Raw genomic sequence first — 21,406 nt, 5'->3', positions numbered from 1 at the left:
TAGAACTGGCAAGAAGCTGAAGAAGCTAATAGATCAATTAGAGGGTTACAGAGCTGGAACCACATTTCTGCTGGCCTTATTGTAGCGTCATTAAGGTTGGAAAAGACCTCTAAGATCATCCAGTCTACACATCACCAGCAAGTCCACTAAACCATGTCCCTCAGTGGCACATCTACACATGTACTGAACACCTACAGGGATGGTTACTCCACCGATTTCCCTGGTCGGCCTGTTCTAATGCATTACCACTCTAAGATGAAGTTTTCCTAATATCCAACCTGAACCACCACTGGCACAACTTAAGGCCATTCTGTCTTGTCCTGTAACTGTAACCTGGGAGAAGCTTACCCCTACCTCGTCACAACCTCATTTCAGGTTGTTGTAGAGTGCTCAGGTCTACCCTGAACAAGCCCAGTTCCCTCAGCCACTCTCCATAAGACTTGTGCTTCAGACCCTTCACAGCTTCATTGCCCTTCTCTGATCATGCTCCAGTGCCTCAACATCTTTCTTGTAGTGCAGAGTTCAAAACTCAATGCAGTACTGTAAGTACTCATCAGCTCTGAGAACAGAGGGATGATCACTTTCCAAGTGGTCTTTATGAATCTCATGCAATTGGCCTCAGCCCATCTGTCCAGCCTATCCAGATCCCTCTCTAGAGCCTTGCTACCCTCAGGCAGATCAATACTTCTTCCCAACTTGGTGTGTTCTGCAGACTTACTGAGGATGCACTCATTCCTCTCATTCAGATCATCAATGAAGGTATTGAACAGGACTGGCCATAATACTGACCACTGAGGAAAACACTGGCACCTGGTCATAGAATGGGGTCAGGTCACTAAAATAGGACCTGCCCTTCGTAACTCCATGCTGTCTGGGCCTGATTCCCTGCTTGTCCTACATATGCTGTGTGATTACACTCGTGATGATCTGCTCTGTGAACTTCCCTGATACTGAGGTCAGACTGACAGACCATCGTTCTATGGATCTTCTCTCTGACCCTTCCTGTAAATGGGTGACATAGTAACAAGTCTCCTGTCACCTGTCTCCTTTTTGACTAGGACTGCTGATAAATGATGGAAAGGAGCTTGGTGAGCACTTCTGCCAGCTCCCTCAGTACCCATGGGGTGCATCCCATCCTGACCCATCAACATCCTCATTTGCCGGTCTCTCAAGTTCCAGACCCTCATTTCTATAGTGGAAGGGCGAGGTGGGCATGGAGGGTGTTAGCCTGCCACCCCAAGGAGAGACCTATTTCTATTCCTTCCTGTCTCTTAGGTCTGTCTCCTTCTTCTCCTCCATGGCAAGAAGACCCTCTGCTACTTGCCAAATGTCCCCATCGGTGCTTTTCTTGCAGGGATGGCAGGGTTTTCTTCCACCCATCCATCTCCCTTTCACACTCCCTGATATGCCTTAACATCCTAGGGATAACTGCTAAGTGAGCTGGCCTCTGGAGCTGGGAGTAGCTCCAGGCAGCTCTCTGCTTGCCCTGGGGTCCCTCCCTTGCACACCGTAGTGCCCTGTTCCATTGCACAACCTGCCTGCCTTATCAAAGAGTTGATGGTGGCCAGAGCACCCTAGTGGCTTTTGCTCACTGCATGTATTTCCAGCCCGCAACCATCAGGTCAAACTGATCAGCAAATCAGTGTTGGTGGACACACTATTCAGTACAAAGTTTGAAAAGTTTGAAAGCAAGCCTGTGAGCAGCCCACACAGTCCCTTATTATCTATCCTTGTGGATTTTTGCTGTTATATTTAAAAACGGTTGCTTTGTGATAATGGCTAATAAGCTAATTAATGCATTTCCTACATTTTGGAGCCATGCATCCCCTCATTACAACAGTCCCATCTCCCTCTGCAGTCTTTGCAACTCTGTTCACTGCACCTAGACAAATGAGGGATGCTGGCTGGCAATGTGTGCACTGAGCAAAAGCCATAAGGGTGGTAGGTAGATAAACAGCATCAGCTCTTTGACAAGGCAAGCTTAAAGTGAAAGATTCCACTGAAAATTCTGTTAGTGTGGAGACTGAGCAGACTCTGTTTCTTGTTCCCCAATGAAAACTTTGATATTTTTTTTTTTTTAAATATCATTATTTTTACAATGCTTTGTTTCTGGAATGTTTCCTTGCTCTCTGACCTGCCACCAAAGTGCAACTGTTGTCCTTGTTTTGCTGCTTCCACTCCTAGCCAACACTGTGGAGCTGATGTAGGGAGGCGTGCGTGCAGCCTGGAAGGGGCTCTGCACAATCAGACGCTGCCATATGCTCTCAGGCTAGAACAAAAGCTGCTCAGAAGAGGAGCAGGTGCTTGGAGTGGGGATGCTCAGCAGCTTGTTACTGCCGGGTCACTTTGCATTTGCTTTATTCAGCAGACAAATGCCAGTGGTATGGGTAGTGAAGCCCCTCCAGCTTCCCTGGCAGCCAATTGGAGAGTAGGGCTAGAGACAGCCTGCATTTTGCTGTGTCCCAGTGCAAAGCTCTGCTTTTGTATGGACTTTTCTCTGCCACATGTAAGGCTGTGCTGCTTTATTAGCTGTTTGTGCCTGCAAATTAACTAACAGTGCTCAGTGGTGTTTTCTGGGTCTCTGGTGTCAGTGGCCATTGTGCAGCAATGGCTATTTCCTGCTATAGCTCTTCCTTAGTAAATTGAGCAAGACTGTTCTATGTAAGCCAGAGTTTTGAGCAACTGCTTGAACAGCTGCAGTGGCATCTGCAGCAGAGGGTCAGGACAAAAGCCTTGCTGGCTGCCTGTTGTGTTTCCTGGAGGACCTGAAAACACCCCATTGCCTCCCATCTCAATGGGAGAGGTTCCAAAACAGGTTTTTCTTCAGGCTACCAGTTTTGTGTGCCACTAAAGTTCAGGGTTTCCGCCACATCTCCTTGCTAGTTTGTCCATAATAAGCTCCCTGTGCACCAAGCAAAAGCGCACACTTGGTAGGAAGGGGCAGGAGTTTGAACAGAGAAGGTACCAAGTCTTGCCTTCATAATGCTTAGAGCACCCATGAAGCTTCCTGAGTGTTGTTCAGTGACTTGTGTTTTCCCGGCAGTAAATGTTTGCTCAGTGCTCTCTCTTCTCTCTCCTCAGCTACAAGCCCATTGTAGAGTACATCGATGCACAGTTTGAAGCCTACTTGCAAGAAGAGCTGAAGATCAAACGATCCCTGTTCAATTACCACGACACCAGAATTCATGCCTGCCTGTATTTCATTGCACCAACTGGACACTCACTGAAATCCCTAGACTTGGTCACCATGAAGAAGCTCGACAGTAAGGTACTTGCTGCTCATGTTATGCCCATTGCACAGCTCCGCTGGTTTTTGTGGGTTTTATGATGTTACCAAAGACCTGGCTAAACCTGCATGAAGAAACACTGTCTGTGTTTAGCAGCAGGGAATGGCACAGATGTGGTGTGAAGATTTTATTACCTCGGGCTGGCTGCTGGGATGGGTGGTAATTCAGTGGTTCATACCTTGCACAGGCTTAATAGAAGTGTAGACTCTTATCCTTTTCCGGTCCCATTCCTAGTTAGGAAGCTGGACTGCTTTACTCCACAGCTATGCTGTAAAATTAACAACGGGACAGCTGTGGTTTAACACCACCAAGTTTAGTGACAGGTTTTTTTACGACTGAAAAATCACTTGGCTGCTGGGGGGAAAAAAAAAACATTTTTCCCTCTTCCAATAAATAAAAATGAGAGGTTGAAGTTGAGCTCAGCTAGTTCTGCACTAAGTAAAGTACTGTTGTCATCTCTACTTCACTTTATCCAGTGATTTGTTTTGGTATAAAACCTGATGTGTGTGTATGTGAGAGGGTGAGAAGTACATCCAAACACTTAAGGTCACCTTACAATCAAAGGAAAACAAATCAGAGTGCTGTGTCTGCATGCTCTGAGCACATCCAGCTAGACACAAACAGTGATTTGTACTTCAAGGCAATGTAATGTTACTCTAACCGTGATCTGATAAACACCAAGAATCTGAATAAATGTTACTCTGTGTGCACTTTAAGTTACCCTCCTTTTACTGGCAAAAACAGGAGCCAAACTCAGTTCTAAGCATGGTTCCTTACTACTGAGTAGTATGAAGTTTTGATGTCTCTTCTTTCAGAGAAAATAACCAATGTGCAGATGTGCATTGGACTGAGATTTCTCTGTTTCTATACATCATGATTAAGCAATTTAAATCTGTCCAACCTGCTCCTGTGGATTCTGATTCTGCAAAAGATAAATGATGACAATGCTTCTTTATTTCCTAGAGCGACCCATTGATTGGGGTTTATTGCAGTGATGGAGAAACATCCCTGCTCTATTCAGCTTAAAATAGGGTTATGGTGATTAACCCAAAATAATCCAACTGGCATTCATTCACATTGTTTTGGCAAAAGGAGGATTTAATAACTCCAGGACATCCTCTGAACAGAATTAACTAATGTAATATAAGAGGATTTTCAAGTACTGTAGATAAAATCCCTTCATATAGGTCAATATTATCATCTTCTGCACTGGCAATGTTGTCTACTGTTGCAAGGGAGGAGAGCAAGAGAAAAGCAAATTCTGCAAGATCAAAGACAGAAAAATGGTCTGTCTGGAGGGAGTGGGAAGGAAATAACACCATTTGCATGCCTCTAACTTCTCTCAGCATAGTAGACTTCTGTGTGGTGCTTGTTTTTTGTGGATCAGTTCAGCTACATCTAGACTCTGCCATCTCCCTATGGCTTTCATATGCTGCCATTTGCTGTTTACTACCAGTGTTGCACACTGCGTGGGGAAGAGAGTCAGTACCTTCTCTTTAATTTCTATCTTAACCACATCATTCTGTTATCTTTGATTGTCCAAGAGCTCTGAAGGGACAACACCAGTCCTCACTTTGTAGGGCAGTGGTGTAGTAGAGTGTGTGCAGGCATGATGGTGGAGGAGCAGACCTCTGTTACTGCTGGCTCCCATCCTGTTGTGCTGGGACAGCAATCCCATGGTGTGCCAGCACGTCCATGATAGCAGCACCCAAGTGAGCTCCTGTGGGAGGCTGTTGTCTGAGTATGCAACAGTCACCCAACCTGCTGTAGCTCAGAGAAGTGCCTAGATGGTAATTTCCTTTTCTTTGGAACAGCTTGTAATAGTCTATGACAGCATTTCCTGTCCGGCCAATTTGGATGAAGAGGGTAATATGACAGAGACAGGAAATAGCGTGTTGCCAAATTGCATTTGACTTCTTTTTAAGGCCATATTTGCTACTGCCTGAATATCCTGACTATGACAGCAGCCATGGGGAAGTCTTCTGCTGGGTTGGTGGCAGCTGGGGGCAATGCTGGGGCTATTGCTGCAGGGCGTGCGCTCTGCCCTGTATTCTCCTCATGGTGCAATATGTGCATTGTTGTCCTTTTCTTGCAGGTGAACATCATCCCCATCATTGCCAAGGCTGACACCATTGCAAAAAACGAGTTGCACAAGTTCAAGAGTAAAATCATGAGTGAGCTGGTCAGCAACGGTGTCCAAATCTACCAGTTCCCAACAGATGAAGAGACAGTGGCCGAGATCAATGCCACAATGAGTGTATGTCTTTCTTTGAGTCTTGCTCCCCTTGCTTTCTGTGGGGTCATCCCCAAGGGCTGGGCACATTATACTATCTTTCTTTTGGCTTTAGTTCTGTGGTCTGAGCACAGAAATCAGGCTGGTCAGAAGGCTTTTAGCACCAGAGATACATGGGCTGCCTGACCTGAGACGCTTCTTTGTCTGTCAAACAATTCTCCTCTGAGCATTTTTCATGTCCTCCCCATTTCACAGTGTTCCTATTTCAGGGAAGGAAAAGGATGGTTGGCGAGGTCTGGAGCAGTCAAGCAGAGGGCTGAGGTTTGGGTTTCCTGTCCCAAGTGACCACTCGGTGCTTGGTGTGGTGAATCACTTCTGCCTTTGTTTAGATTTCCAGTGAGAGCAGGGCTGCCATTGATGTTTCAGCTTTTGGCAGGGCCGGCGGCCATCAGTGGCATGGGCTCTGGCTTTCATTTCCTTCCCTTTCCTCCAGCAGTAGCAGTGGGAAATGAGGAAAGATAAAGCTGGGGTAAAGTGAGCATCTTAGTGGGTTTTACACTGAGAAACAGCAGTCTGCCAGGGATCCGACTGGAGTGGAAGGGGAAGAATGTGAGTTCCAGGTTCCTGACAGTGCTTTGTCATCACTGCGGGGCTTAGAGGTCAATTGGGTGTCTTTAGCAAGGCAAGTAACACTCAAAGGGATGCGCTGATCCCAAAGTAAGTGAGTCTCATATGAGGGACTGTGAGTGAACAGAAGGTTGAGTTGCTATCAGTGTTTCACAGGGAGTAGAGGTGTCACAATGAAGGCATTTCCTTGTAACTTGAAGGTGTGTGGGAGTTCCCTGCGTGGCTGCCTGTAGACAGGTGATTTCCACATGCAGCTGCATATCAGACCTTCTCCAAATCTCTGCATTGCCTCCCCATTAGTGTTGTGCCTGCAGCAGGGGAAGCTGGTGCAGAGAAGGGAAGTGTTTCTGCCCAGGTCTTGTGTGTGTGCTGTTTTCCTTTGCAGGGAAACTCCTTTGCCAGTTAATCACATCCTCTGGAGCTTGGCTTTTCCCCTTCCTGCCCAGCCTGCGACCACAACCTGGCCGCTGAGGCACCACGCCCTGAGCTCTCACCCAGCCCCTTTGGATGCTCTTTGGATAGGAGAGCACTGCAGGCTGAGCTGGTGGGAGAGACAAGCTCCCTGCTGGCAGCAGCTGTGCTTCTGGGAGCAGATCCAAAGCCACACCCACAGAGAGACTGGGATGCAGTGCTTGGTGACTCAGACGTGTCAGCCCTGGGCTGGGTCACACAGGCTCTGCCCCTTGCTCACGATTTTGCCCTTTTGAAAAGGAAACGTTAATGAGTATTTCAAGCGGCAGAGCCTCACTGGATTTTTAGCCTACCTTGCTTAAAGGATGCATGTTATTTCCTTTTTCTCTTTTTTACTCTTTTTTCTTAGGGTTCTAATTCAACTCAAGTTTGTCTTTTTCTGTGCTAAGCGTGGTTATATGTTGTAATCATGTGTAAAATATGTGCACTTGTTGTATTTTTAGGAATTCAGAGTTTGGGACTTGAGGTCTGAGCAGGTTTCTAATTCAGACTGTCCTGTTGCTCTTTCTAAAACACCATCTGAATTGCAAAGGGACTTCAGTAACTTAAATCCAGCACAGCTGCCACAGTAAACAGCTATCTTCAGAAACAATCCTTATCAGTGCATTGAAGGAAATCCCTAACCTCATCCTTTTCCTCCATAGGTCCATCTTCCATTTGCTGTAGTTGGCAGCACTGAAGAAGTAAAGATTGGCAACAAGATGGCGAAAGCCAGGCAGTACCCCTGGGGTGTTGTCCAGGGTAAGCAAAAGCACAGATAAGTAAGTCTTTGTCATCTTGTCTCATTCTAAGGAATGAGACATCTATTGTGGAGTCCTCTTTTCGCTCTTCACCCTCATAAAGTCAACTGAGAGTAGAGCTCAGCTCAGGTTATTTGCAGCCCAGACCATCCTTAAGAGCTGGCCCTCCCTTTCTCAGCTGGTGCTGGGAATTAGAGGGTTGAGACCATGGTGGTCTGGTGGTTTTAGCTGCATATCCAACTGGAGAATGGCCCAGAGAGCTGCAGGGGAGCATCCACAGAACAATTCTGCAAAACTCACCCCGTTTTTTTCTTCAGTAAAACAAGCTGAGGCAGCCTTGGATTTATTGTCTTATGGCTGTGTGCGCCAGAGGGTAATTCTGGGAATAGCTGACAGTTAGGAAAGAAGTTCTGTTTGGTAAGTATTGTACTTGACATGCATCCTGCTGGGTTCTTGCTGTTCCCAGGAACTAAGAGCAGATAGTCTAAGAGATTTATCTGGGTACCAGAGGGACTTTGAAGATCTGGCCCTGAATTGCCCCTTTCCAGTGAGACAGCTGCTCTGATCTGAAGGGGAGCAGCTGGAGTTCTCTGCTCAGTCCCCAAGGGCATGCCGCAGAGCTAGCAGCAGAACTGCTTGCTGTTGGATCCTAAAAAGAGAACTTCCATCCCTTGTTTTTCAGAATACTGAACTATTTGCTGCACTGAATCATGCAGCTCTCTGGTTGCAAAGCCGTCGGAGGCTGAGCTGCTTGCTTTGTCAGGAGCTGAGTAGAGGCATGCTAGACCCTGCTGTGCATAGAGATTGTTATGAGAGCCCACCCTGTGCTGTACTTGTGAGCTGTCACGCTCTCATCCCCAGAAGCAGAGGTGTAGGGCTCCCCTGTAAGGCCAGCTGCCATGGAAAGAGCATCTCTGGTGGGGTGTTCTCATATTCTTGATTTCCCCAAAGCCACAAGCTGAGACTTTCTGTCTGCTTGCCATGACCCTTGTTGGTGACTTGCAGTTTGAGTGGGTTTGAGAGGGAAGCACGATCCCATGTGCAAAGTGGGATCACCTTGCTAGTGAAGAAATGCACGTGGAACCAGACAAAGGACAGTAATGAGAGGTAAAGGCTGTAAATTGCACCAAGGGATTTTTGGATTGAATATTAGGAAGGATTTCTTCTCAGAAAGAGTGGCAATGGATTGGAGCACGCTGCCTCAGGAGGTATTGGAGTCACTGTACATGGAGGTATTGACATGCAGAGATGTGGTACTGACAGATGTGGTTTAGTGGGCATGCTGAGGATGGTTCAACAGTTGGGTGGGATGATTTTAGAGGTTTCTTCCAACCTTGTTAATTCTATTATTTCAAGGAAACCTGGCTGCTGGGTCTAATGTTCTTTCTGAATGGCCTGACTTCTTTGCAGTTGAAAATGAAAATCATTGTGACTTTGTGAAGCTGCGGGAGATGCTGATCCGAGTAAATATGGAGGACTTGAGAGAGCAGACACACACCCGACACTACGAGCTGTACAGGCGCTGCAAGCTAGAAGAAATGGGATTCAAGGACACAGATCCAGACAGCAAGCCTTTCAGGTAGGATGGGAGGTCTTTGGGTTCCCTGTGTTTGCATTGACCAAAGGAGGAGTAGCCGTGGTCAGTAAGAGCAGCTGAGATTTGAAATGTGACTGGGGTGTAAAACAATGCAATCCTGTCCTCACGGCCTAGGATTTGTGCTGGAGAAACACAGGAAAAGCTTGGGTGGTTGACAAAGCCAATTCTTGCCTTAATGTTTTGAAAGTGTATACACCTCCTGTGTGGTTGCAGACATGTATACATGCTTTCTAGAGCCTGAAAGATGTCACCAGGATGCTGGAAGGCAGGGCATTTTGAGAGTATGATACGACCCATTTCAGATCAACTTACATCTTAGGAATTCAGGAGGAAGAAGTGTATGCTCACAGATCTACTGGCACTGTTGCTGAAGTTGTATCAACTTTCTTTGCACCCTTTGAGCTCCCTTTGCTCAGCTGCATCAAATGTAAGCTGTTGGCCATCACTTGCAAGGCCTTTCAGTCTCTCTCCTACCTGCTGTTGGTCAACCAGTATTGAGAAGCTTGGAAAAAAATGATTTCTAAACAGTCCTCCAGTGGGAATCAGTTTCTCACTAGTCTTCATAAGCTGATGTTTGAAAATGTCCGCTGCTCTGCAGGGCGGAGAGGCTGCTGTGATGCAGAGCCTGCCAAGGGGATTGTTTCTGTTTCCTGGTTTCATTGTGTTCTCAGCAATGTGGAAGTGGGCATGTTTGTGTAAGATGCAGTAAGAGAGTTGGAGGTGGTCAGCAATCAGGGCTTGTAGTCACACATGATTAAGAACAGTTAACATCACTTAACATTCTTGGCGAGTGTCCTGAAGAAGCTTTTTGGAGGACTGCAAAGCTGATCTTTCTCAGTTTTGCTGTTGCTTTCCTAAAACCCTGTCCAGTCTTCAGTAACACTTACACACATCTTCCTGCTGGCTGTACTGTGAGCTTCCTGGAGGGCTGGGTGAGTCTGTTGGACCAAGCACTTATTAATCGCTTTGGAAATTCCTCCTGATGCTTTTTCCCTGGGAGAAGGGCAAGTTTGGAGATGGTCAGGTGATATTTTAACACGGCCTCTTTCCTCCTCTACAGCAGACACAACTTTCTAGCTGCCAGCTCACTCTGCCAAGAGTCAGAGCCAGGTACAGTAGCTGCATTTTGGCTGCATCCTTTCTGAGATGAATGTGATTCATGCATTGAGATATGAACTGATAACCAAAGGGGAGATCCTGGGATAAATGTTCTTGTTGACTCTCCTGGAGTTTTCCACAGCTAGTCCAAGGTTCGGTATGAAGACAGTACCACGGTCTGATGCTTTAGGTTTGTTTTATTGCTAGATACTGTTTGTAGCGTCACTGACAGCTTTGTTGGTTGGAAGCCCAAGTCATTAGCCAGGGATGACAGCTGTGTGGGAATTCGGGAGCAAATGTTTGTTTTCTTCCTCTGTTTCCTGTGCCTCCCCACCTTTTTCCCAATAATTGCACCCGCTGCCTTAGCAGCATCCCACGCTCCTCAGCCCCGGGGGGAGAGCAGTCAGGATTACATATGCATCTTTGCATCGATATCAGTTTGACTCTGTGGTGCATATGCATGTCAGGAGGTGATGTGCCAGCCCCTGAGATGGCAGCCAATGCAGATCACCCCAGACAGACATGATTTGTCTCTGATGTTCCCCAGGGAAAAACAGGGTCCATGTATTCCTGTTGCTGGAAAACACCAGAGTATGGCCTGTGCCACAACACTGAGTTTGCTTTGGTTAAGGGTTTGATTTGTGGCTTGCCTATATTATGCAGCTGCATTTCTTCTATCTTGGAGAAATTGTGCCGAAATCAGTCAAGCCCAGTTCTGTTACGAAGCCCAAGTGTGAAGCTTTATTGGATTTCCTTTCTGGAGAGCAATGGCTTAAGACAGGCTCAGCCCTTCCCTTCCAGGAATCTGAGGAATTTCCATTACTTCCTGTACACGAGGCCTCTTTTGACCAAGCTATAAGTAGAAAGGAAATGAAAATGTACAGAATTTCTCCATCTGGTACGTGCTGGTTCAGAGCAGTTCGCTCTGGCTGCTTCCTCCCCTTCTCCAATAAACAAACAAAACCCATGAACCCAAGCTGTTTCACTGAGGCCAAGCTTATATTTGAAATGAGGAAAACAGCATCTTTGGTTCTCTCAGTTCTTCTTGAGACTGATGATCAAAAGCATGCCTTTGCCCTGTGTCTGGGTGCTGAGTGCTGTGGGGACAACTGCTCTTCATCCAGTTTGCACTGGAGAGCTCTTTGTAAACCTCTGGGGGAGCCAGGCAGTTACCCAGCCAACTGATAGAGATGAGTGGGTGGCTGCAAAAAGGAAGCTGGCAAAGCATTTACAAGGTCATCCTTTAGTGTGGGGTGTGTTTGTTGGGAAATCCAGATACTCTTGGAACATATGTTTGTGTATTCAAAAAGCCAATTCCCTTGTCATCTTTGTCTGTGAGAAGCTGTAGGGTTCCCAGTTGATTTGAACTTTTATTCCTTTGGGACTTATAAGAGTTTTTTCAAGTGCAGCCTGGAGTTGCTGAGCCAGTTTCTCTGTGAACTTGGCTCCTCTGGAAGTCAAAGTAGCTTCAACAGAGAATTTGGTTTTCTAGCTTGAGGTTAATGGCAAGTGTTTAAGAAGAAGGCTGGGATGAGCATCGAACCTGGGCACCTTGCGAGCCTTTCCCTGCTTGCACATCACCTGGCACTGCATTGTTGGAAATGAGCTTTGCAAAAAGTTATTGGCAGTGCAGGATACGATTAGCAGTGTGAGGAGCTTTTCAGTTCAGTCCATAAGGCTCTGCTGCTCCCTAGGATAGCGTGTCGCTAATTGCAGATCACGTTTTTGCACACTGAACAGTAAAGACCAGTCAGCACTCAGGGTTTTCCTATGCCAGGTCCTTCAGAAGGATTTTTGAATTGAGGTTTTCTTGTCCATAGTCAGAGGATTAAGTCCAAGAATTAGGGAAGCTTCAGTTCAAACGTTCTGATCTCTATCTGCTGCAAACGGAGTGGCTCTTAATTCAGCCGAGGATCCAAAGGTGCCTCCTGCTCTGCTCTCACATGAAAAGATTTTTGTGATTTTACAGCAAGTGGTTTTCATTCAATGTGTGAGAAGCTGTTGTGGTCAGCTGGGATTGAGTGATTGCTCCAGGGTACTGTGCAAGAAAGCTCTGGGCAGTCTCTCTGCTATGTTTTCTAGGAGAGAATTGAAGTACTCATCAGTTAGTAGTGTTAAGCCCAAGACCTCTGTCTTTGTGTCTAGTTTTGTTCCCCAGCTCATAGAAAAAAATAACAGAATTACAGCCATAAGCTAAGAAAGACAAAAACTGGGCATTAATGGGATGAAGTCATCCCAGCGGTTAGTGTGCTCCTTAGGGTGCATGCATGCAATGCATGTCTCTGATTGAAATGTTTGTGTTTAAAAAAAGAGAGTTTCAGAAAAGCTTTGTGGGGAAATAGTTATCATTCCCACACTATCGTTATGGCAGAAATATCCAAACCCATTTAAGGAATAGAATAAAAAGGAATTTGGCATCTGGAGTTCCTACAAGGCTCTGAGAATCTCAGAGGTGTGTGGACAACATATTTGGTGTCCCTGTACTTGCTGCGGTACCTCAGTGTTGGGGAAATAAAGAAATGCAGGGAAGTAGAGGAGGAATGAAGCTGTGAAAGAACCCAGCAGTGTGGTAATTCAGCGGAAGAACACTGCCTCTCATTTGCAAAGTCTTTGTTCCCCCTTGACAGCTAGAGGAGAAAGAGAGGTCTCCCGAGATGGCTTTGTCTAAATAAAGCTCCTGGTCTGAATCCATTAGTAAAAAGTAGTGAAAATTAGTTTTGCTTCATGTCAACGTCCTGCTTAGCGAGCTACATGAAGCCAGGTTCTGCTCTGTGGTGTGCCTGTCTCTTCTCCACAAACCTTACGCTTGCAATGAGATTCAGGACAAAGAGTGTGAGACATGTGAATCAGGCATGTGTCAAGGTGCACAAGCATCAGGGACTGCTGCAGGTGATTCCACAGTGACTGCTTATTTTGAAGGACAGACATCCTGACTGTTCACTGACTGACAGGATCCTTAAGTGTACTTATTTTTGTTTGCTAGTTTGACCCCCTGACCAGTGCTGCCATGTAGGAAGCTAGGCCTGGTTTTGGTGGAGGTATTCACACTGTTCTTGCAAGTCAGGGACCTCTGGTGACGTTTTGTGAAAATATGATGAAACTCTCAACCCTGCGTGAAGCACAGCTCTGACTCTGGGTTTTTCCTTATTGTGTTTTCACAGTCTCCAAGAGACTTACGAAGCAAAGAGGAACGAATTCCTGGGTGAACTCCAGAAGAAGGAAGATGAAATGAGGCAGATGTTCGTCATGAGAGTGAAGGAGAAGGAAGCAGAATTAAAAGAAGCTGAGAAAGATGTGAGTGTATTGTAACTCAAAGGATGTTGTGTGAAGGTTTGAGCTGAGCTTTGTCCAAGAGATTCCTGAGAACTCAGGCACCTTGATTTCAACATCAAGCCTGAAAAGCACCTTGCCTGTCATAAAGAGTTTCAGGAAGCAGATGTGGACTCAGCCCTGCCACGGGCTTTGGTGTGACCCCATCACATCATTGATCACATATCTGCCTCAAGGAGGGGCAGAGAAAGCCCCAGGTAAGGTTATCACCCTGACTGGGCATGTTTTCTTGCTTTGCACAAGCAAAGAGAGAGTCTGGTAGGTACAGCAATGAGGAGCAGAACACGAGGTTTGGAAATGTACCTTTTCAGCTCCTGCAGAAACTTAAGTCTTGCTGTCTGTGCTTGTGTTAGTTGTAGAGCTTTTCTCACAAGGGCTGATGTGCTTGGAGGACAGGTCAGTGACTTGTTATCAGTGCAGGGAGACCCCCAGTGCTGGTGGGACTGTTTTAGGCATTGTTTTCTGTAGCTGGGGTAAAACATTCTCCTTTTCTCCTCCAATTTATTGTCTCTGTCCTGGCAGCTTCATGAAAAGTTTGATCATCTAAAGAGGACTCACCAAGAGGAGAAGAAAAAAGTGGAAGACAAAAAGAAGGAGCTTGAGGAAGAGCTGAACAACTTTCAAAAGAAGAAGGCAGCAGCTCAGCTGTTACAGTCACAGGCTCAGCAGGCAGGTTCTCAACAAACCAAGAAAGACAAGGACAAGAAAAAGTAAGCGGATGTCACCCACATCCTTTGTAGGGCTTATTACAATTTGGGGGGGGTTGGTTTTGTTTTTTTTCCTTCTTGCTGCATGTCTGTATTTGCTTTTTCCCATTACCAGACTGGAAACTGGGCTTTTATCAGACTGGTCAAATAAAAGTTTTTTTTCTAAAGGGTGGGCTGGGGATATGATCTTAATTTTCCTCTGGAGGAGTATCTCCAAATCTTGCCAAAATCTGACCAGAATGGGAGAGCAATCAAATGGTGGAGACCTGTGATCTGCCCAGCATCTTCTGGAGCAGCTCTGGGATGTTCTGGACGCAGATTTATCTGTCTGAGCCAAAATTAAAAAGGGGTCTCTACCCTTCCTTCCTCTCACCCAACAGTAGTCCCCAGTTCCCATTCTTTAAGGTTATAGCTGTAAGTAGAAGTAGATCAGAAACCAGAACCACCACGTTATTTTTGTGTGGAAATCTTAGTGCCAAAAGCGAATATTTGGAAGCTTGCTTTAAAGTCAAGAAGTTTTTTTCTTAGCAACTGCTATGGTACCGTAATTGCAGGTAAATGGCATTTGTACTTGTATCGAGTTGACATAATAAGCTGCAAAATGCCCGTATGTTTTAATAAACACAATAGCACTGTTTTCTACTATTTTATATTTGTATGCTAGGAGCACAATTCTCTACCCTCTGATGCTCTGAGAGTTCAGCTACTTCAGTAGTAACCGACTATATCTGTGGACAGTCAGCTGGGAAGCAGTTTCTAAATGTGTTCAGTTTGGACCTAACTCTGCTTCCGTTGAAACTGGAAGAACACTGCCATTGATTTGGGCTCAGAGTTAAGGCCCTGCAGAGCTCTCCTGAAAACCTTTCATTTGATCCAAACAGGCTTGATCTCCTTCTTGCACTTGGAATTGGCTCTGTTTAGCTTGCTGGTAGCACAAGAGACTCATAGTCATGACTTGCTACTGGCTACTTCACCATCCTTTTAAGAACACAAGGTCCACTCGGATATTGTGCTTATAGTGAAGCCATACAGACATTGCAGAGGTGAAGCTGACTGAGCGCAGCTTGTTTGTATAGTGTAGTGAGACAGGTTACTGTAACACTGGCTACTTTGAAGCTTCCCGTTGTTACTTCCATCCGTATTTTTTCCAATACCTGGTAAGGAGATGCTCATGTGAATCCTTTCTGGGTCATCTGCAATAATGGCACTAGATGATAACTGCAACCAGGAAAGCTTCAAAGGTGGTAAAACAGCCAGTCTCACTGGGAAATGCTTCTTTCTCCAATCCACACACAAAAATGACAGTTCCTCGCCATGCAGTGCATTTCTTAAGTAGACTCTGGCAGAGTAAGCTGCTCAGTAAACACTAAGTTGTCACTGTTAGAAGAACCGAAATGCTGATTGGAATGTGGTACAGACACTTCTGTGTCCTTTGCTAATTTCAGCTAGGTCTGAGCTGTCTGATAGCGTGGGCTGTGAGGGTCTGTGGTATTGAATATAATATACTGGTATTTTTTTATATTTTGGGAAGCCATGCAGGTGCTTACTGCACACCCCATCTCTACAGCTGGGTCGGTGGCTGTCATTCATCGCTCCTGCCCCTGGCTTTCCACGGGGAAGTGGGGAGGATCTGGGGCTAGTTCCTCTTCTGATGTAAATTGTTGTAGCTCCTATGGAGCTGTGCTGCTTTATGCAAACTGAGAACTTGGCTTTTGGCACCCACTGATATACAGAGGGCAACTGTGTGCTGCATGCTCTGCTTGGCTAAAGGGATCATTACAGACTGATTGGTGTTATGCCAAAGTGTAGAGGTGAGGAGTGTCTGGCAGCTGACATCGTGCTCTGTGGGAATGCCTGCAAACAGGGCAGGCTGAAACAGCAGGTGCAGTAGCTGCTTCAGTGGTTCTGTAGCGTCTGAATTACTAACAGAGGCTTTAAAAGGAAATGCTGATGTGTTTCCTTGTAGCGCATCCTGTTTTTTTTCTAAGGCTTTAAATTTCTCTTTGCACTCTGATGAAAAGCCATGGGATGTATAGGTGAGGCTCTCAACCCTCTGTGCTGGCATGGGCTGTGGTGGTGCTTGTGTGGCTGCCAGAGGAAACCCGTGCCATGCACAATAGCTGTAGCCTCCCAGCCAGGAATTCGTAGGAACACTTCTTTCCTGAGGTAGGCTCTGATTTCTTCAGCTTGAACAACAGAGACTTTCTACTGTGTTGCACAAGCTGAAGGGAAGGCTCAGCACCAAGGCTGCTGCTGGCACAACTCCGTGAGACAGACATCTTGGCCCCTTCCAGGCTCTTGGAATTCCACTTCTTGGAATCCTGCAGATTTGTGATTTTTTTCACCTTAAATTGTTGCAGCTCTGTCCTGATGACAGAGCTGTACAGGACAGCACATCTGTGTGTCTCAACCCCTCAAGTCAGTGCAGCACAGACATGTACTCCAAGACCATCTTAAGTCTAATGTTGAGCATGCTGCCATAATTTTGGGATGGGATTGTGCTTCAAACCCACACAATCTGGAGCTGGTTCCTGCCAATGGGTTTGGCAAAAACTTTTGAAAACAAGAGCAGCAAATGGCCTTTTGGTGCTTCCTGCTTGGTAGATCACTATGTGCAGGCCTCAGTGTCTTTGGGTTACATGCTCATCCTTAACTTGCTTAGGATCCAGGGCCATCTGTTTGGGCTCTGTTTCTTTCAAGATACTTCTGAAATCCAGATGGAAGATCTAAGCTCCAGCTTCATTTCAGTATAATAGTTTCCAGTCCAGTGTTGACTCCCTAGGTGTCATGGTCTCTGCTTGTTCCCAGAGCAATCCCTTTAGTATAATGTGTGTATCATGGCCCGGCCCAGCACCCTGTTAAAAGGATGTAAAGATGTCTTAATGATCCAAATTGGGCTTGAAAACCAATGCTGGGGGACCTTGTGGTGCTCAGCTCTGAGATATCTGCATTTCAGAAAGGGCTGGCACGGCTTTCTGCAGGAATGCCCACGTTTGGGTAACCCAAATCGTGTCTCACCACCTCATGCCTCCTGAAAATGCAAAGCTTAAAGGCACCATCCACAAAGAGCTGTAACCCCGGCTAACTTTGGTGGTTGGCTGTTCAGTGGCTCATAGTATCACAAGGTTAGAAAGGTCCTATAAGATCATCTAGTCCTACCATCCTCCCTTCACCATACCTACAGGAAACCCCCAAACCATATCTCCTAGCTCCCTATCCAGGCATTGTTCTTCCCTGTTGGATTCATTTTTCGCTTGTGCCTGTCACATAGGCTAGAGTAGAGCTCAGTCTTGAGATGCAATTTCTTTTTAAGTCCATAATCCATCTGCATGCCCGCCCCCCACAGTGGGTTGCTGGTGTCCCAGTGTCAGCTCTCCCAGCTTTTCTTCATTTTGGTGGTTTTGATTTTTATCTCTTTTTTTTCCCCCTTTTGGGTTCTGTTATTGCTAACTTTTTGTTTTTGTTTTGTTTTTGTTCCTTTGTTTTGTTTTTGTTTTTTAACTTGCAGTGCAAGCTTCACATAAAGCCTGTCAAGCCAAAGGATGTTCCTGCATTCACCTGCTTTTGCAGTAATGTTTCTGCCATCTGTTTTTTTTTTTTCTTTTTTTTTCTTTTTCATTTTTAACCTGAATAACTATTAACTCATCTAATAACATAGTGGGAACAAGAAGGAAGAAGGGCTGGGTGCAGGACTTTGTGCAGCAGGAAACTGAGTGGGGAGAGGGGAGAGAAACAAAATGATACCACGTATTTTTCTGGTCTGTACCAGCAATGGTAAATCTCTCTTGACTCAGGTCTGACCTGAGTCGGGGCTGGAGTTTAATTCTGCCTGTATCCCATCAGTAGTTAATGTGTTAGAACAAAATGAGCCCTGCTGTTGGGGTGGGACAAGGGGAGGGGGGTATCTGTGTGTAGATAACAAAAGTCGAACTGACCTTGCATGCTATTACATTTGCATGAAGTTTTGTTTTATTTTTTATTTAGCTGCTGTTTTTGTTGTCTGACTGGATAATATTAGTTGGGCTGGGTTTGTTGTCATGCGCTGGCATATTTTCACTGCCACCCTTTCAGGTCAGCATAGTAGCTCCTTGCTGAATGTGGTGGTGGGAACTGAGTGGTGCTGTAGGTGCCTGTTAAAGGGACCTCTTTTCATGCTTTCCATGCACTGCTTGCCACTGAAACCCAACTTAAAAGAGTGCTGGGTTCTTAGACTACTAGCAAAATGTATTAGCCCCTAAGGAATCAAATGCCCAGCCAGGGCCTTTGGGAGTGCTCCTGTGTACACATAAATACAAACCCTGTAGTTGAAGGATCCAGATTTCCATGCTGAGAGAATGCTGTTTTACCAGCCAAATGGTAGGTAATATAAAAGGTGGGAATTAGGATCCCCTTCCCTAGAGCTGCACACTCCAAAGCAGAAAACCTGCCAATTCCTGAATGCTGATGGATGACTGCCCCATTGCCTGAAAAGCATCAGAAAGTTAACACTTCCAACCCTGGGGAGCTCTGCACAACAGGTTACAGCCTGAAAGCAGGGCTTGCTCCACACAGAGTCATGCTGAGGAGGGGCCAGAGGTTTGTCACAACCTGCAAGTGACTTGTGCTCCTTGCAGGGATGGAGGATGGCCGAGCAGGGAGATAGTGACATACAAATGAGATGCCTCTAGCATAACCGGGCCTCACTCTGTGGCCAGCACGGTGTGAAATCAGCCTGCTTAATGTCTATTTTCTATGCCATTGCTTTCTGGACAGAATCTTTCCCTTCCTACCCAAGAAGTGGCGACCCATTTTTACCCTTTGGCTGCTGGATTTCTTTCTCTCCTGCTGATGTATTGCCAGCATTTCCTCTGCTCCTAGCTAGGTAGTCTCCTCTTTCTTTCCTTAAAGCACTCCTAAGAATAACTCTCTTCACCCAAGTCTCATGCACTGCAGTTCATTGCTTGCTTCTGGCATGGAATTTCTTGCTTCTTTTTCTTGCTCAAAAAAAGTCAGAATTCTGAAACAAGTCAGAATTACCACATTTTTTTGGCCGACAAAATGTGTTGGGGAGTTGACTTGATTTGGGTGGTTTTTTTTTTCAGTTTATGCTTTTTAACCCTTACCACTTAAACATGGCTTTGGGAAGAGGAAATACCAATGCAGCCTTGTGAACATGCAGCAAAAATTGGAGATGAGTAAGCTGGGAATAAAAGTCATTGTCTTTTCTTTTGATCACACCTTCTGGTCTTATCAACCGTGATGTGCTTCCATTAGGTTAAATGCGTTTCTTAGGGAGCTGTTTAGAAAGATGAAACTACGGTGCTTCTGGCAAACTCAAGTTTAAAATCTTGAGTTATCAAGGGAGAAATCTGTTTGCTGGCACGAGTTGTGTAGTCACATCACACGCTCCTGTCTCAAGCCTGAATGCTCGTGGCAGTTTGCTTTGCTTCAGCTGTCTCTGCGCACATCCCCTCTTTAATTACCGGCACTTTGTGCCAAGTAGAAAACTTAATTTTACCATTTATTTGTCCTGCTTTGTTTGACAGCCTTTCCAAGGGATGTTGGCAGGGGAAGTCAGCTGAGTCTAGCAGTTTTTGCTTTTCTTTGACAGAAAGCTGTGGCCAAATGCATTCATGTCTTTTTGATTGGGTTTCTTCCTCCAGCGAGAAGCAGGCTGTTCTGGGGAAACTGGGCTTAAACCGTAAACATGCTGTAGTGAAAGGTATTGTTTTGTTTCCTCTGCCAAAGGAGATATTAAAATCTTTCTCCCCTCAGTCCCCCGGGCCATGTTTAGCTGGTTATTGCTGCACTTCTTTCTTTTCTTTACTTACGCCTTTTTTCACAGTAGTCCCTGGCTCTGCATGGAGTAAGCGATGCTTTCATTCTAGCTGGATATGCTTTCGCCTTGCATGTAAGTACAATAGTAAGAGACGCACCTTTCCGCTTACCGCTGATATGGGCAAACCAGTTGTGTTCTTCTGGGGGCTTCTTTAAGTCCACTTACTTACAAGTGGCGTTGTTAAAAACCATTTGAAAACTTCCTGCAATAACCCGCTTTTGCTGAGATTTTGAAGGAGAAAAAAAAAGAGCCATAGGGAAGGTAACATCCAGCTGCTGTCGAATGTCTGAAGTTACCCTGCTCATCTCTGTGGGTCTGCTGGTGACAGTGGGGACAGAGGCATGGTTGTGTTGCTCATGAGGCATTGCAAACGTCAGTGTGGTGAGATGATGATCAGTAGCTGCTAACGCTGCACGCCCCTGACACACTGATAAAAAGATGAGAATAGGAGAGATGAGCAGGAAAGCATAGGGGCATGTGTATTTCGGGGACAGTGGTGTTCCCTGAGCAGAGAATGAACCCCAGAGGTGAGAAGGGAACATAAGGCAGGCCACCAAGAGGGCTGTGATGGCTCTGCATAGATGGGCACGTATGTGTCTGGTAGGGCAGGGGTTACCTTCTGGGAAGGCAGTGAGTGGCACCCAACCCACACTTCTCTGTGGCCCGAAAACCACAGTATGCATTGCACTGCAGCATGTGTGCTTTTGGCAGCTTGAAATCCCGTCAAGGAGATTTGCATCTCCATGTGTCTCTCTAAGCATGCCCTTACCTGACACGAGCAGTGTTTCTGTGGGTAGTTCTCATTCCGCTTCTCCTAAGGCATCCGAGTGCGGATGGCAATGTCTTTTTGTGTGTGCCATACCAGGTGTGTCCATCCGAACCCAGCTACCACTCGCCCTCTCAGAAGTCAGCAGTGCACACTTGTCTCTCTGCAAGGGCCCTGGCTGCATTTGCAGCACGCCAGATCCACGTCACTCTTGTTAGCATGGGACAATACAGATATGAAGGGTTTTTTAATTAACGGGAAATAAAGCTGTGAACAGCGGTAGAAATATTGTATTTGTATACATTTTTAATATTCTGATTGCCTTAAACTATAGATGTAGAACTTTATTACCTTGCTATTTGAAAATAACCCATGTTTGTTACTAAATAATTATGTAACCTACATACAGTGTTAATGCAAATTACATGTATGCATCTGTTAGATATTGTCACTTTATTTGATGTTAAAGTATTTGTTTTTTAATTACAAACTGAATAATAACCTCATAGCATAAGCTCAGTTCTTTCTTGTATGTGCTTTAGGCTGTGTATGCAAGTGGTGCCAGCACTCGAAGTTGGGAGGGGGAAATATATTTTTACCCAAACTCTTTGGTCTTGGAGTTGCCTTTGTGAGCTGGCTGAGGCAGTACAGGTGCCCTGCGGGCCATGCTGTGCTGTCACAGTGTCTCTGTTCACTTGTGTTGGTGTCTGTCAGTCGCTGCCCGTGGCCGCC

At 45.8% G+C, this 21,406-nt stretch overlaps 1 protein-coding gene across 3 annotated transcripts in view; it reads left to right on the top strand.

Moving 5' to 3' along the window:
- SEPTIN11 (septin 11) overlaps positions 1-21,406 on the top strand; it is a 49,564-nt gene that overhangs the window by 24,488 nt on the left and 3,670 nt on the right. The window contains exons 4-10 of one of the 3 annotated variants that reach the window (XM_015861581.3): positions 3,082-3,268; positions 5,383-5,544; positions 7,263-7,359; positions 8,769-8,937; positions 13,215-13,347; positions 13,906-14,093; positions 17,599-21,180. In XM_015861581.3, the coding sequence (XP_015717067.2) occupies positions 3,082-3,268; positions 5,383-5,544; positions 7,263-7,359; positions 8,769-8,937; positions 13,215-13,347; positions 13,906-14,093; positions 17,599-17,614 (952 nt within the window). In that variant the 3' untranslated portion in view covers positions 17,615-21,180. Of the gene's footprint in view, positions 1-3,081; positions 3,269-5,382; positions 5,545-7,262; positions 7,360-8,768; positions 8,938-13,214; positions 13,348-13,905; positions 14,741-17,598; positions 21,181-21,406 lie in introns of those variants that run through there. The other 2 variants (XM_015861582.3, XM_085546815.1) reach the window with 2 other exon arrangements.

This window comes from Coturnix japonica, chromosome 4 (assembly GCF_054131305.1).
Source record: "Coturnix japonica strain WE chromosome 4, WE-NBRP24, whole genome shotgun sequence".
Taxonomy (NCBI): Eukaryota; Metazoa; Chordata; class Aves; order Galliformes; family Phasianidae; genus Coturnix; species Coturnix japonica.
Note: the sequence above shows the minus strand (reverse complement) of the source record. Positions and strands in the feature narration are given on the sequence as shown.